This window comes from Papaver somniferum, chromosome 7 (genome assembly GCF_003573695.1).
Source record: "Papaver somniferum cultivar HN1 chromosome 7, ASM357369v1, whole genome shotgun sequence".
NCBI classification, from domain to species: Eukaryota; Viridiplantae; Streptophyta; class Magnoliopsida; order Ranunculales; family Papaveraceae; genus Papaver; species Papaver somniferum.
In genome coordinates this window covers 122,972,304-122,988,026 of record NC_039364.1, presented here as the reverse complement: position 1 = coordinate 122,988,026, position 15,723 = coordinate 122,972,304, and the positions used below count along the sequence as shown (strand labels likewise).

The window sequence follows — 15,723 nt, the reverse complement described above, 5'->3', positions numbered from 1 at the left end:
GAAGTGCCGAGGTGACTTATATTCGACTGGATATTCGATACTCGGAGCATTGGTGTGCAAGTGCCGAGGTAGCCTAAGGGTACTGGTGGTTGGAAGCCAGATACCAAAGGTTGTTAAGATACGATTTCTTCTCATCTAGGTAACTTACTTACATCTGAAAGGTTACCCCCATCGCAGGTGTCCGTGACCACTTGCCCGAGTTGGTTGGTCGATAACCACTCGGGATTATCGGGCCTAGAACTAGGACGACTAAAACCCTTCAACTGAATCTAAAAGATAATGATGAGATACCTCGGCTGGGACATGGCATCGGGCCCGATGACCCTCCTTGTTGAGTGTGTTCGACAGAAAAGGCACTAATACTAATACATGTGACATCAAATGCAGATACGGAGCACAAACAACAAGATAGCAACCATAAAATTAAACAACGTAAACACAATGATAAAGGAGGAAATTGTCAAGGAAAAGAAAAAAGAAAAACAAGCTTGGCGACGCAGCACCCCATTCAAAGAAGTTGTTCAAAGAAGCATGGGTCAAGTGTTCAAACGAATTACAACCCGCGACAAAGGGAAAATTAGTGGCGCAACACTACAAAAGACATGATCAACTCCCGGGTGGAACAGCACCGACTCCCCCTTTCTCTGAGCAACCTCGTGGCGCTTTTTCGCGATGTACTCGTTCACACCGGACTTGATCGCCTCAGCAAGCTCGCTCTGATGAGCATTTCTATCGTCCACAATCTGCTGATAAAGCTGCTCGGACCTCGCCTCGGCGGCATGGAGCTTAACCTTCACCTCACATTCGGCATTCTTCCACTGCTCCACCTCCTGCCCGAGATTTTGCACATCTCGCTCGAGATCCTTGACACGACCCTGCTCGGCTGCAACAAAACATTATAAGCATATTAAACACTGAACATAGCAGAATACGAAGTAAAAACAACAAACTAACTAGGTCTTAAGGTCGCCCCAACATGCACTCCAGAGACCTGACAGAATTGGCAATACAGATTCTAACGACTCCACGGACTTGGCCAACTCGTCCTCGGCCATAGAAAGCTTCAAGGTTAACTCATTATAGTATTGTTCATTGAACTCATTCGAAGGGAAATATTTCTTGTGATCACTCCACTCGGCCCTCTGACGGTTATAGAACACTTGTAGCATCGATAACTGGGCTTGGGTCCACTCTAGGTCACTGGACAGCTTATCGAAACCCTTGGTCATTTCAAGAAGATCTCGGTTGGACTGCTCGGCCACAACTTTTTCCCTCAAAATTCGTCGCCGATCTTCATGAAGATCTCTATTTTGAAGCCTAAGGGAACCATTTTGACTCTCCAGATTATCGGCTAGTAACGTTTTATCTCCAGCAAGTCTTTGAAAGATGCCCAAGCGGGCCCGTAAGTTATCCATCTCTTCGGGGACACACTCAAACAAGCGATATCTGTACAAATCCTCTTGAAGTTGCTGGATCTCGGCCTCCTTTCGGTCTATCTTCCCATCCTTATTGGAAATTCGTTGTCGAAGATTCTCCACAAGATCTTTCTCGATATCCCACTTTCTCTTCATAAGCCTGTACTTCGAAGAAGCGTCTAGATCTATACTAGATATTTCGGCTAGAAGAATAATAATTGACTCAGGACATTGATACGAAGAACTCAATCAACACAACTATTGCAAACAATATACCTTGCGCATTGGCGAGTTTGATCTCCAGATCACGAGTTCGTTCTTTCTCCTGCTGAAGAGCAGCCTCCAACTTCCTAATCTCCTGTCGACGGAGAGCAGCCTCCAACCTCGAATGATTCAACGCCTACAAATTCCATCCCAAGACGAGATTAGTGGGGCCCGATAACATCCAAAGGAAAAGTGAAAACAAATCACTTACCAAATTATCAAATACCGGCGCGATATCACGATACAGGGGCAAGACAGCAATCATCTGCTCATCAGTATAGGATCCGAACTCCTCAGAGTGCAATGCGCCAAGTGAATCACAAATAGGGCCCGATATGGTAAAGGACATCTGAACACCCGAGGGAGACCCAACATCCTTCTGGGGAAACTTTTGGAGTGATGTTTGGGTCGGCCCCTGATCACCAGACTGCACGACATGAGTCACAACAACAGCCTCCACATAAACCTCCACTTCCTTCTGGCCACCAGCATCCTCATCAAACAGCTCCCCGAATACATCGTCCTCATCATCTTGATCGGGGATATCGATCACAACGTCCGAGCTTTTCAACACCACACCCTTTGCCGCCACCTTCCCACGAGGAGGATTACGCCTTGGAACCAAACTTTCACTACCACGAGTATCAGACCCTCCAACATCTTCATCCTTGCGCCTAGGGAATTTCTGCACAAGGTTCAGCGTCAGAACACGTGAAGGCAAAAAACAGGGACAAGTACATGTACTTAGAATAAAAGCTATATGTTTGTTACCTTCCCCTGATCCTCCTCGACCCTTGTGCCAGCACTCCTCTTCTTGGAAATAGAAGCCAATTTGGTAGACTCGCCCTGAGGCTTAACCTACGACAAGAAAGTAATCAGTACCCCAAGCCGATACAGCATGAATCAAATAAAGTGGAAAGAAAACAACATACCCTATCATCGTTAATCACCCAGAATGGATAAGGCTCCGTAGAAAATTGAGGAGGAGGGAAGCTACCATGCAAAATTTGGTCGCGAACAAGTAGTGGAATCCGGTCCCAGTATGGGTCATTGGTGTGGCGAGCACGCTTGTTGGAGCATTTACCAAGGGGATCAGCATCTAGCATCAATCGTTCAACACCCTCAGGCATAGACTTCAGACGATGAGGGCTAGCAGCAAAACCAGCAAGGTCGCCGTTGGTAGTTGTCCCGCTCCGATAGTTCACGACGAAATTGGCAGAAGTATAATTAGGAGCATCTTCAGGCTTATAGGTCGACCAATCGGCCGTAGATCCATGACCCTCGCCTCGGTGCCTCCACTCATTCATCAGGCGGAAAGTGTTGCCATTCCACTGGGTCAAGGCCCGAAGCGGACAAAGTTGTGACAACACCTTGTAGTAGAAAGGGCTAGCAGGGTTGTATAAAGGAAAGCAAAGACGAAGTTCTAATTTCCCACGAGTAACGATGACTGCCTCGGATGACTGCTCATACCTATCGACATCGGACTTCTTCAACACACCCGTTTGGCCTGAGACTAGGGTCACTTCATAGTTTTGAAGACCAAATTCTTCCTTCAACTGTTCAATGAACTCATCATCAGACAAGTCTTTGGAGATCCTCTTATCAGCCCTACATGAAAAAGAAGGAGAATCATCAGGGAAAAGGGAATTTATAGCACAATAATCATGATGGGAAGGACTCTCAAGCCAAAACAAGGAATCAAGAGAAACAACATCGCCCTCGGAGAAGGTATCACTCGCGCACATTTATTCAGTCATTGACGGAGAAGAAGTAGCCATGGCAGAAAGCGAACGGAGGGATATGAACTTTGATGGAGAGAGAAGTAAAAAGAAGAACCAACCACGACTGTCGCACACCTCACCAACAGAAACAGCGAATAGGAAGACTGAGAAGATAAAAGGGTCACCAGAATTAATGGTGTCGGCAAAGAAGGAAGGAAAAGAAGAAGGAAGAACAACGCTTGGTTTCTCTGAAAATGGCGAACAAAGGAAAGAGGACATAAAGGGAAATATTTATAGGATGCAGCGCTTCGACCGACAACAACGATTACAAGTCATAAAGGGAGAATTAGTGGGAGACTGCATGACGGAATTCTCGGCATGCTCGAGGAAGTGGGAAGGTGGAACGATTTTCTTTCCCTCGTGCCAAGCACACGAGCGAAAGAAGGGGCATAAATGTAGGTGTAGATAATCCACATGGCTAGGTGGCAAGATCCTAAGCTATGATACACCAAAGAAAAAAGAGCGGCGAAACACAGATAGAACCGAACGGCGCAAAGAGCGAGGTATCATGTGGGTCGGACGTGATGGACCAACAGTTTTCGGATGTGACGTGACCTTTATCTCCTGACAGGTCGGGCAAACGATCAGAAAGCACCCGGTCAGACGAAGGAAGATGGTCAAGTAAAGGAACAAGAAGAAAGAAGGGCGACATCGTGTTAACCAGACGATCAAGACTCGGCCTCGGGTGAAGAACTATCAAAAACCAAGACTCTATCGGTCAAACCAGAAAGTCGGGCGAGCAGTGCAGGTCCGATAGGGAACAACTAAAATTGATGTAATGTGACCAACATTGTAATTCTGTTGTATGTCGACCTTGGCCTATAAATACAAGGGCTGGTCGAGAGAGAGAGAGGCAGGTTGAAAGAGAGAGAAACAAGACACTACATTTGAGAGTTTGAGAGTTACACCATTTGAGAAGGAGAGAACACCTTGTAATCAAAGAAAAGAAATAATAACATTCATCCTTTCACCCCGTGGACGTAGGTAATCATACCGAACCACGTATATCTTTGTGTCTATGTTTATTATGCATCTTTACTTAGTTTTAATTCATCTTCTATACTATTGGATGTAGGTGTGGTTTTATGCCACTACATTTTTCTTTCCTTCAAATTACTAGCAAATTATTTTCTTATTGTCGAGTTATTTTTCATCTAATAATTCAATTATTAGATGTTAATTATTTTTTATTTGTTTTCATTAGTATTTCTTCGGAATATAGTAACATGTGGTTTGGAAAAAGGATTTCATCTTTTGATAATTGATAAGTGATATGCGGCTTATAAAGGTATCAGGATTATTTTGTTGTGTAAAATATTATTGCGCAGAGGAAGAACACCAGTATAATCAAAATGTAAGTATAAAAACAATGACCTTTTATTATTTTATTATTATCGAATTCCATCCAATATATGAGCTTATTTGGTTTGCTCTTTTGTATAATCAAACCGATAAATTCTTTCTATACATAATAATTCAATTTCTTTACGAGGTAATGGTATAGAATAAAACCACTAAGAAACACGACACACACCAACCAGTTTGAAGACGAACGATTTCCGCGAACAGTGCTTAGCGAGCTGACCTTCTTAATCTCTTCAACCACCTTTGTCTGTCCAACCTTTTTAGTAGACTCTTCCACACTTTTTACTTCTTCATCTTCGTGCCTGCGAATTTTTAAGGCTCTTTTGAGTCGAAGCATGGAAGGATCCTAAGACCATTGGCAATTTAACCGAACATCCTAAAATAAGTTGAATGAATGCAAAATTAAACAATTTGCCCTATTAAACTTGTACAACTGAATTACTACTTTGATACTAATGAGACCGGGGGAGTGTATTGCTTACCTCTGGTATAGGGATTGTGTTCTCCTGTTTTTTTCATCAAAACAATGTGCAGTATTGTCAGTTTAAAAGTAGGCATATGAGAATGAAAGTGTAAATCTTAGAAGAACTAGAAATTTAGTACTTCGTTTTCGAACGGGATTGTCAGTATGAGAAAGAAACTAGTACGAGTTAATGAACTTGCCTGGCTGGTGGAAGAGCTTTTACTTCCGGTGTGGGAGCTTGTGGCAGTTGAGGCACGTTGCTTGCAATGGTTACATTCTTTGCCTGTAATAATATTTTTTGAATAAGAAAGAGACGTGGTTTCCAATATGGCAGTAGGTGGATTACATCAAAACTCACCAAATTCTTGAACTGGAGATTGTAAAACATCTGAAGGTATCTTTGTTTTGCTTGCTTTTGATCCTTGTTCAATTGCTTCCAGAATCCATAGATTGATCCCATGTTCAACACTTTGTTTGCGTAAATTTTCCATGTATAGCTGCAACAGAAATTTCATTTGATAATCAATGCCAAAATTAAATCTAGGAGTATCCAGTTTTCCTTGGGACCGGATCCATGTTTTGATTATATACATGTCACTTACCATTCGTATATCCGTTTAAGACCTGCTGTGGACATCCTATTCCAGTATTCAGGATCCTCCTTGCATTTCTCAAAGAAATCAGCTATCTTATTGCTCGACTCATCTCCGTTATTGGGATCAATATGGATTCCTGACACTCCATCGACAATGATTTCAGCAGGCCCTCCTTGGTTAGTTGCAATTGTTACTAATCCACAGTTCATTGCTTCAATAACTGTAAGTCCAAATGCTTCATACAGGGCAGGTTGTACAAAGGCTCCCTTTGTGTCAGCAATACAACGGTAAAGCTCGCCATTGCGGACTCTATCATTCTGAGCCGCTATCCATCTCACTTGACCTTTCAGTTGATACTTCTCGATGATAGAATGCATCTTCTTTATTTCAGCAATTTCTTCTCTGTCCTTGGATTTTGTAGGGTCGAAGAATCCAGCAACAATGACTAGGTTAACCAAATTCCTTAGCCTCTTGTTCTTTCCATACCATTCGGTTAATCCTGTAATGTTCTTCACTGTGTCGAGTCTAGCCATCGAGAATATGATGGGTTTTCTCTTGTCTGCAAGAAATCCACTGTTTCAAGAGAATTTCATACGTTAGAAAAGCTTATACTCCGTTTTATAAAGTGATCTCGGCCAAAATGAATATGTACTTCTAGCGTCTGTCGTGAATGCATGATTAAAACTATGTCCATGCCAGTGACACCGTATGAAAATAACTCACATGTGTTCACTGTTTTCTTCTTTACTGTAAAGCAGTTCTTCGATGGCTGGATGAAATGCCGCAAGCCTCTTTTGTTTTTGTGTGTAGGGAAAATAGACGGATTGATCAGCCCCAGGAGCAGCAATGTTGAACTTGGGATCAAATACATTGATGCCAGAAACTACTCGGCAAAGCCCTGGCATTGTGAATGCAGTATGCTTTTCATATTGTCCTGGCCTTTCCTTGCTGTGAACAGTATAACTCAGTTTCACAAGCAAAACTACTAACCGTCTCAACTTTGAGGGCCTCATTTAAAAAAAAAAATTGCAATTGAAATTCGAGTAGATGTATTCTTACCTTCCTGCAATTTCTTGATATGTGCTTGTGATGATAAAATCCGTGCTATTCATTGCAATCATGTCTGCTGTGAATTGGCATGAAAAGTGATACTTTGGGTCTAGTTCCTTCCATTTCACATCAGAGTCTTCGTACTTGGTTTTTTCCAGAGCATGTGCGATAGTTCCCTGCAATTGCATGATAAAATATCAGCAGCATGGACTATAAGTAAGGGGCTCTAGTTTTTCTGGTTTAGTGAACCACATAATACCTGAGTTATCCCTAGCTTGCTTGCCATTAAAGATGCTACTAGATTTCCGTCAGTGTAGTTCCCGATTATGAGGTCTGGTTTTCCTTCCAAGTGGTCAAGGATCTTGGCAGTTGCATCCTAGAAAAATTTAAGGAAGAAGATGATTAGTATTGTATAAACGAAACGGTCTGCCGCTCCCTTCTGTCCTTGAATAAGACTATCTATATTGATAAATAAGATGTGAGAATGAATTGGCCAAGATGGATAACACACCTGAGTAAATCTTTCAAGGTAAGGATAGATATCAAAACGAGAAATCCATTGCCTTACAACTCCATTTTCTGTTCTAAATGGAACACGGAGGATGTGAGAATGTTTGGTATCAAGAATGGGTTCCAACTCTTGGTTGCATTTGGTTCCTTTAGCATCTGGTATTAATCTTGTTACCTGTGAAAATGAAAACCACAAAAAAAGAATCTTAGGTCTCAACAAGTACAGTGAGAAATTCAGATGTTGTTCTTTTAACTCACCACAACAATTTGGGGCTTCACAGTCAATCCTTGCCTTTTGATTCTAAAGAGCAGTTCCTCTTCCATTGCTCTAACTTGGTCCAAAATGTAGACAACCTGTTTAACATAGAATATATACTTGAGAGTCAACTGAGGTTTTCTTCAGCTAAGCAATCAGACTGACTTTAAAAAGATTTCATACCTGTCCACCAGTATCAGGCAATCCAAGAACGTCAGCTTGTCCAAAATATCCATGGGGAGAGAAGATTACAATGTTGAATATTGTGGGAACCCTGCTGAAGAACTTCTCCATGTTTACAGGGTCTGGTGCTTGTAGGATCTCTGAAAGTGATTCCATTGTCTCTTTAACGGTTTCTGCGGTTTCACCCCAGCCTTTCTCGAAACCCCACTCAAGAAACCTGACAGTGCAAGAAACAGTCATTTTAGTTCCAAATGTTTTTGCTTATTTATATACTAAGTAAGAAGAAAGAATATTGAATTTGAGAAAGGTTCACCTTTGTTCGAATTTATGATAAGGAGTTTCACTGGGGAGTGCAGAAACGAATACTTCAGCTACGACCAACGCAGTCTCGAGCTTGGTTACAGTATTGAGATTCTCGTTGATCATTAGTTTCTGCATATCAAAAACCAAAATCAAAGTGCATTAAGTTTTCCCAGCTCACTTTTCCTTCTCTTTTGTGTCAGGCTTTAAGTAGTAATGTAGTGGAATATTTACCTCTCCTTGATGATTAAGAGCAATCAAGTAGTCTAGCAAAGGCTTTGCTGTCTCGGAATTCCCACTCAGTTTTGATGACATGAACTTGGAGACATAATGGACTCCGTTTCCAATTGAAGATGATAAGGTGACAGTGGGCATTGAGAAATCGAATGCTCCAAAATCCACTTCCAATGCACTTTCATTTTTCGCCCTGCATGTCAGAGTAATCTTTTTATTGTTCATTCTTACAAGTCTACTAGAACAGCAGTATTTAACCTCGGGCATTTTTGTTTTTGGCATTGTGCATTTACAAATTATTACCATTTCTCGTCGAATATCATTTCCTTGAATTTCAGAAACTCTCCAGCGGTTATTCCCTCTACAGCTAGATCATCAGAATTAACTTTAACGAATTCCCAGAAACCTGGGTTCGGTCTAACTGCAAACGCGACATATGGAGGAACCACGGCTGCCTCCTGCAATTTTTCAGATGAATAATCTCTTCATATTAGTTAAATTAATTTCTATCACCGTATCAAGCGAAATGAGAATGGCACGAATGCAACCCAAGTAATAGTACCTGAGTTGAACAAAGTATGTAACCAAGTAAGCCTTCCAAAACTTGTGTCCGTTCAAGCTTATCGTCTATAGATTTCTCCATTTCATCCATCAAGTTTTGCAATTTCATTAGCCTTTTCCCCTTTGCAATATATCTGTTCAAACAATTGGAGAAGCAAAACAGCAGTTCTTAATAACAAATTTAACTAAAAGATCACGATAGTTGGGACAAAAATAAGCTGATATTGATGAAAATGTACCTGGCAAAACATCGTTTCATATGATACCGACTCTGCCTCAAAGCCTCAGGCATACTATCAGCTATAGAATCCGATCGCTTAAATGCAGATGAAGCCATAGAAGAAGACACTAAAAGAAAGATTTAAAAGTCTGGAGATTTATTCAGGTAAATGACAGATGATATGATTTGTTAAACTTAGACAAAAAAATAGTGAATTTATAGTGAAATGGACTAATAAATTATTTGTTTCCAAAGTCATAAAATCCAAACTTTTTGGCTGGAAGATTTTTTGAACAGGACAAAGAGAGAAAAGAGAAGAAGATTGTTAGAAGAGGACTATCCTTAAAACAAGAAAGGAATTCATTTCACAGGAAATATTCCTTGTTTTGAGCAAATTTTGGTTTTACTTTAGATTTTCTGAAAATGAAGGAAAAGAATTTATGGGTTTTTATATTTATTACTTTTATCATTTTGAAGCAGATTTCATTCTTTTCTTCATTGGTTTAACTTCATTCTACGACCGTTGGCTATTTCAAATAGTTTAATAAACTGAACCCGCCAGAAAAAATAATATAAGTGAACTACAAGCTCCTAGACATTTTATTCTTTTTTGTCAGATATCTGTGGGCATGTGTAGTGCACTTGTGATATGTCGATAAACATCTTTATAGTTTCATCTAAATGCAAGTGATTTAGAAAACCATGAGATTTGCAGAATTCTAAAGAGAGAACAAATCGTACTTGTGGATCAAACCTTTAGATAAATCGGTATTCTGCAACATCTTCCAATGCGCTGCGGTGCTTCCCCTTCTACCAAGTGCAGAGCAGTTGGATTCTCTTTTTATCTTTTAACAGTCCATCCCTGAATGGGGGTGGAGTCTGGAGACTTGTTTTTTCACCTCCCTACTAGTGGGTCAATGGGAAGTGCAACGTGCAATTTCGTCCTGCCAAATGTGGAAAGTCCATTTTATTTATATTTTTGATGGAAAAATGTCAAAAATTTGCACGTAAAAGAGAGTTTTAAAATGAAATTTGCAATTCCATGCGCACGTCCTTCACTTATGTCACCAACAACAAACTTTCATGGATTGCAATCTCAAGTTGTCAACTCTTGCCCCCTCCCGCAGTTACCCAAATGGAACTCTCGGCCTTGCAGTTGGTTAAAATTTAAATGTGAGGTCTAGGAGATTATTGCAGAGTCTTATGCTATACAATACACTGGCAGAGCTTACAGAGGGCCACAGGAATGCACGAACACAAAGTTGGCTCACTGACACTGTTCTAGAAGCAAGAGCATTGTTTTTTTACTCTTCTCCAAGGGCTTTAAACTTGGTTGTATACACCGTGTCTATCAATTTCCTCGAAACAGTCGGCCTTTGGATTTTGGAATACTAAGATCCGTGAGTAGGAATTACCTAGTAGCCGGCAAGATTAAGAGAGAGACAAAACGAACACAGGCTGAAAAGTGATGGAACTTCCGTTTGAAACAATGTCAATGAAATTTGAAAACTGGGTTTATGCTGTATACCAGTTTTGATTTTATTCATAGGCCACCGGAGTCTTGCTGAGCAGAAAGAAAATAAATAACTTCACTGCAAAATGAAAAACAACGGAAAACGATTTGCTTATACCTAAGCCTCCACTGAACTGCCAATTTCCATCTCTCAATTGACCTTCTAGCCTTACTCGACAAATGAAACTTGCCCACTTCGTCAAACGTCTGTGAGTTGGTTGATTCAAAGAAATTCCCAATCTCAACTTCACAAGCTGAGATCATCTTTTTAACTTCTTGAATAGAAGTATGGTTTTGCATTTTCTCAATGGAAGTTAGAAGCAAACCATCCGTTTCTATCGAACTTGGCAACTTTTCTAGGAGAGCTTCACATTTCTTTCTCAGCCATTTCATGATGGATACCTCATTCTCAGCTGATAATTGTTTCCCAGAATAAGCAAGATGTCCAACAGATTTTCGATCCTTTGGTGGGGTAACCCACAAACACAGAGCAGATAATAATGCAAAAGATGGTTTCCCGTCGTGCTGGATATATATAGAGTCCTTCGGCCATGAGTTGAAGTTGATATTTTGTTCCATTTGAATGAAAACCTTTTCATTTGGATTTGCATTCAGAAGAAACCCATAGTGCTCAAGGAGCTCCAGATTTGTGTATGTTCCGTACCCCAAAAGAACCTGTAGGAAAAAGGTGTCACTAAGAAGACCAATAGATCTCATTTGAATAATTAAGACGATGAAGATAAGCTACCACTAGGAAATCCATACTATGTATGATCAAAAGTAATTTTATAAGATGACTTTTTCACCACTGAACCAGAAGCAATCAGAGAACTTTTAATGCTCTTCAACATAGTAACATAGAGAAGTTAGCTCACCATTTTGCTCTGGTTTATTATGTGGAAGAGAACAATGGAGAACCTTAAAAGACAGTGGTGTAATACAACTGAACATACAAGTTCAAAGATTGGTGCAACATATATAATACTTTTACTATGAGAAAAGAAGACTGAATCAGGCAAGAGAGAGTAATTGTACAAAACAAATTAACAAAAGCATTCTTCTAATCAAATGGTGCGGAAATTTTATCATCCTGAAACATGCAGACAGTTTATTCATGATGCACTTCACAAAAGAGAATGTTTACAATAGCAAGACAAGTAATAACCCAAATTGTGAAGATATACAGCAAAACTAAAAGCATGTACCTGCTCTCCTTTTCTATATCTCCTCCTAGCATAGAAGCAATATGCCTCAACCTGTTCCTCATAACCTGCATCTGTCAACCTCAGTGAATCTCCATCGATGTGCTCAACTTCCAACTCCTCGTCACTTGCACTTTTTTCTAATGAGCTGCTATCCAAGGTAGATGTTTGTGTCCAACTTGCTATCTCTTCAGAGGAATAGGACTCCATTCCAGGAGCAGCATAATTAAATAAGTCACCGACGGGGCAAAAACATCCAGCACTATCCCATGGTATATGTAATGTACGCGAGGATACCTTCAAGAAAAAGATTAAAGAGTTTAAATAAAATCAGAATATATTCAAAAGAAAGTGAACTAGAAAGGACAGATGCTTCACAATGGTTAGACTTGAATTATTCAGTCAGTGAGACGCAATTAATGACCATCACACATTAGGCCGCAATGACGCGATATAGTACATATATTTCACAACCATGATGCCAGACTTAACCCAACCAATCCTTGGGCCACTGCATAGATAGCAGACGCTCAAGAAACCCCCACCAAGAATCCTCATGAGAAGCAAAGCCACAGTCCCACATGGTACAGTAGTAGATCTCCAAGGACAAGGGTAGAAAATAAAGATAAATAGAACAAATAACTAGGGAATGAAATGGATTGGAAAATACCTAATTCCATGTTTTAAAATGGTTATAACTTGTAACTGTATAGTCAGTGGAAAACAAATTTCAGCATTGAGGCAAGTAAAACCAATTAGACAAACTTTGAACTTCCTTATAAATAAAAAAGAGAAAATATAACTAACACATGTTTTTCTCAATCTGTTGAATGACTTACGATTTTTGCTTTTCGACTTTTCCCTTTGTCGAAAGCATAATAATGATAGGCAAATCAAAATAATATACAATGTTTGCCATTTGGCCAACAAGAATGAGTTGTCCCAATAACTGAACATCCATCCACAGTCAAGCACTCAACGTTTCGAAACCATCTTTCTTCGCACAATGGAAGCACCAAGGAACCAAAACATCAACTTTTCATTTCAAATTTTGCAGAAGATACCCCAAAGTTGGTAACAAATAACAAATGATACCATACAAATTAAAATCTTAAGCTCTAAAGTTGCATTGAAATAAACTAGAACTCAGTATGATATATTATACTCACTGTTGCCGATGACCAAAGCCAAGACTTAAATGTTAATAGTTGAGGCCTGAGCTCAAGCTCTCGCATAAGAGGGATTGCTTCATTCCATTCCATTTCAGCCTTAGACACAGCCCTCTCTGCAGCCCAGGTTGCATCATCAACCTAACAATCCAACAACTAATATTTGCAACATTTCAAGCTTACACTTTGTAAAAATGTGTGATTTTAAATAAAAAATCACTACCTGTAGAGCTTGAATTTCAAAATGAGAGAAGGTCGATAACGTTTCATATTGGCGAGGAAGTTGCTTTAAGTAAGGGTACCACCAAGAACCCTTTGCTTTACTCATTTCAGCTAATAAACACACACTCAAAATCTGAAATTATCAGCAAAAGAAAATGCGTAAGTTCGTCTAAAGTAAAAAAATGGAAAATAAATACATTAATCGAACAACATTAGATTGAAAAACAGATAGAATCCAACTCAATGACATGAAAATACTGAATACATGTAATCATTGACATAAAAAATGATTATGAGTATACAATTTATGAGATTTTGGTTACCTGAGTGGATGAAAGATGAGGATATCTTTTGATAGAAAGAGAAAGTTTCTGATCCTTGAGCATAAGAGATTCACTAGTCATTAAAGCAGATTTAGGAACTCTAAGAATAAGTTCATGCTTTCGAAGATCACGAGTAGCTCCTAAACCTCTTCTGCAAAGTGAAATTATAGTAATTTTATTAGGGTTTTTGTTAAACTACAGAAGTTGAAGAGAGTGTGGATAAACTGTGGAAGTAACTTACCCTCCAGCATCTGGAAACTCTGAAACGAAAAGAGATTTGCCCAAACATGATGATACTGTTTGAATTTCAGAATCCAAAGTATCTAATGGTGCATCTGTGATACCTAGTTTTGTTGCCCACTTCAAAAACTTCCCCACGCTTTCTTCTTCTTCTCCCATTTCTCTCTTTTCCTCTTTCTCAATTCCTAGTTCCTCCTTTTTCCCCAATGTGATTTTTGGCAACCCTCTTTAGCACTGCACCCAAGCTGGGGTGGCGAGTGCAATATCCGGCCACAGTTTCAAAAGTGATCTGCCGATAGGTGCTCAAAATGCAATATTATAATTTTCCATGCTAGGTGCGCCGGAAAGTTTGCCTCCCCAATATGGGAAACCGATTGAGAGGCCGAGTTTTTATCTGAGCGGTGGAGTGTCAATTACTAGCGATAAAGATTATGTCGCTTGATTCAAACACTATCGCCAACTGTCGGATTTCAATCCTAACTATCAGCTTTTGGACGCTTATAACACGCTTTCCCTTTTTTTTTACAACTTCTCCGCATTTCTTTCTCCAAAATCTTTCGATTTAAGTTATCTCTCTCCCTAAAAAAAGTCAAAATAAGTAATTCAAGAGAAAAGAAAAGAAAAAAACAGTAAAGATAAAGAGGTGGGTGGTCTGAGTTGATAGAAGCAATGAGTAGATTTTCGGCAAAGGCTAAAATCGTAAATTCATAATTATACGAACTTCTGATCCAGCAATCAGACGTGAGTATTGAGACACGGGTCTCTCATCAAATCTCTGACTGAGAATACTTTCTCTCAGAGTACATGCAGATATGTAGTCTCTCGACTGGACAACGACATATCTCATGAATACTGAACACTTCAGTAATTATTTCTATATAGAATCACGAGATTGACGGCTCCTAGACAACTTGCTCTGCTAGTATAGAGTGATAACGTCTTCAGGATACAAAAAACAGTTTTCCCTGACTATATAAAGGATATGAAGCTCCAGCAAGCTCATGTCAAAATAATTAATGCTCCTAGACAACTTGCTCTGCTAGTATAGAGCCATAAGTTAATTATTCCTAAATTCTTGGATTCATCCACTGAATTTCCGAAAATATTCAAATATTTTCGCAATATTTCGTTACTTCAATCTATGGTTCTTCCCAGCAGAATTCCATGGGTTAATAATAAATATTCAACGCACGGGCGTCTGAGCTACCACTGAGTAAGCCGCGACTCAAATGGTGTAAGTGTACTCAACGATGATGCACTAACAATCGCCGCATGAACGAGTATTTCAAAATACGACGAAACGATGAACCTATGCAAAATAGGAAGGAAAATAATAAATAATTAAATATTGACCAAGGTGCTGAGGGATTGGGCTCACCGGCCGGCCGGCTGTGCCGTGGCCAATCCCACACCAGTTTTATATTTTATCATATTTTTTGTTATTTTCCTTGATCTTATGAAAATCCTTTCATTTGAACAAATATCCTTCGTTTTGAGGAAGCTCCTCAGTTTCATGGTGTTTCCTTCGCACCAAGGAAATAATATAAAATCGGGAAAAAAATTTGTGGGGCCGTGATTATTGGCCAACCGACCATGCCTTGATCCCAGCCGGCCATACACCTCATGGTTCCTCATTATTTTATTATTATTTCCCTAATCTCATGAAAACTCCTTAATCTCATGGTATTTTCACAAAGCCATGAAAATATAATATAAAATTAGGGAAACTCGTGGGACCGGGCTCAGGCGGCCGGCCATGCCTCAGCCGGTCCCACACGCCCCTTATTTTATTATTATTATTTAAGGTTTCCTTGATCCCATGAAATTCCTTGATTTCATGGTATTTCTTTCAAATT

General features: G+C 39.8%; 2 protein-coding genes across 5 annotated transcripts; both read right to left on the bottom strand.

Annotated features, from left to right (window-relative positions):
- Positions 1-4,811: 4,811 nt before the first annotated feature.
- LOC113298313 (sucrose synthase 7-like) lies at positions 4,812-10,063 on the bottom strand. 4 transcript variants are annotated; one of them, XM_026547016.1, is made up of 17 exons: positions 9,953-10,063; positions 9,218-9,326; positions 8,980-9,112; positions 8,721-8,875; positions 8,418-8,610; positions 8,197-8,315; positions 7,884-8,100; positions 7,703-7,798; positions 7,446-7,619; positions 7,194-7,310; positions 6,944-7,110; positions 6,608-6,832; positions 5,891-6,457; positions 5,647-5,785; positions 5,489-5,571; positions 5,308-5,331; positions 4,812-5,127 (listed from the first exon to the last, which is right to left on the bottom strand). In XM_026547016.1, the coding sequence occupies exons 1-17, from the start codon at positions 9,978-9,980 to the stop codon at positions 4,923-4,925; spliced, it is 2,751 nt and encodes a 916-aa protein (XP_026402801.1). In that variant the 5' UTR covers positions 9,981-10,063; the 3' UTR covers positions 4,812-4,922. The 4 variants fall into 4 exon arrangements, with proteins under 4 accessions (XP_026402801.1, XP_026402802.1, XP_026402804.1 ...); XM_026547017.1 differs by having other exon boundaries at positions 9,940-9,955; XM_026547019.1 differs by having other exon boundaries at positions 4,820-5,201; positions 9,953-10,062.
- Positions 10,064-10,652: 589 nt separating this feature from the next.
- LOC113298314 (protein SET DOMAIN GROUP 40-like) lies at positions 10,653-14,374 on the bottom strand. The gene is made up of 6 exons (XM_026547021.1): positions 13,869-14,374; positions 13,628-13,778; positions 13,306-13,437; positions 13,083-13,223; positions 11,917-12,210; positions 10,653-11,386 (listed from the first exon to the last, which is right to left on the bottom strand). Exons 1-6 carry the CDS (start codon positions 14,024-14,026, stop codon positions 10,742-10,744), a joined length of 1,521 nt encoding a protein of 506 aa, XP_026402806.1. The 5' UTR covers positions 14,027-14,374; the 3' UTR covers positions 10,653-10,741.
- Positions 14,375-15,723: the final 1,349 nt, after the last annotated feature.

Excerpts from the sequence above, each read along its gene's own strand:
- LOC113298313 (XM_026547016.1), bottom strand. The coding sequence starts at position 9,980 with ATGTTGCAGAATACCGATTTATCTAAAG. Across the intron at positions 9,113-9,217 it reads ATGAAACGATGTTTTGCCAG|ATATATTGCAAAGGGGAAAA; the intron begins GTACATTTTCAT and ends TTGTTTGAACAG. Across the intron at positions 5,572-5,646 it reads ATCTCCAGTTCAAGAATTTG|GCAAAGAATGTAACCATTGC; the intron begins GTGAGTTTTGAT and ends ATATTATTACAG.
- LOC113298314 (XM_026547021.1), bottom strand. The coding sequence starts at position 14,026 with ATGGGAGAAGAAGAAGAAAGCGTGGGGAAGTTTTTGAAGTGGGCAACA. Across the intron at positions 13,779-13,868 it reads GAGTTTCCAGATGCTGGAGG|AAGAGGTTTAGGAGCTACTC; the intron begins GTAAGTTACTTC and ends TTCACTTTGCAG. Across the intron at positions 13,224-13,305 it reads TTGAAATTCAAGCTCTACAG|GTTGATGATGCAACCTGGGC; the intron begins GTAGTGATTTTT and ends TTGGATTGTTAG.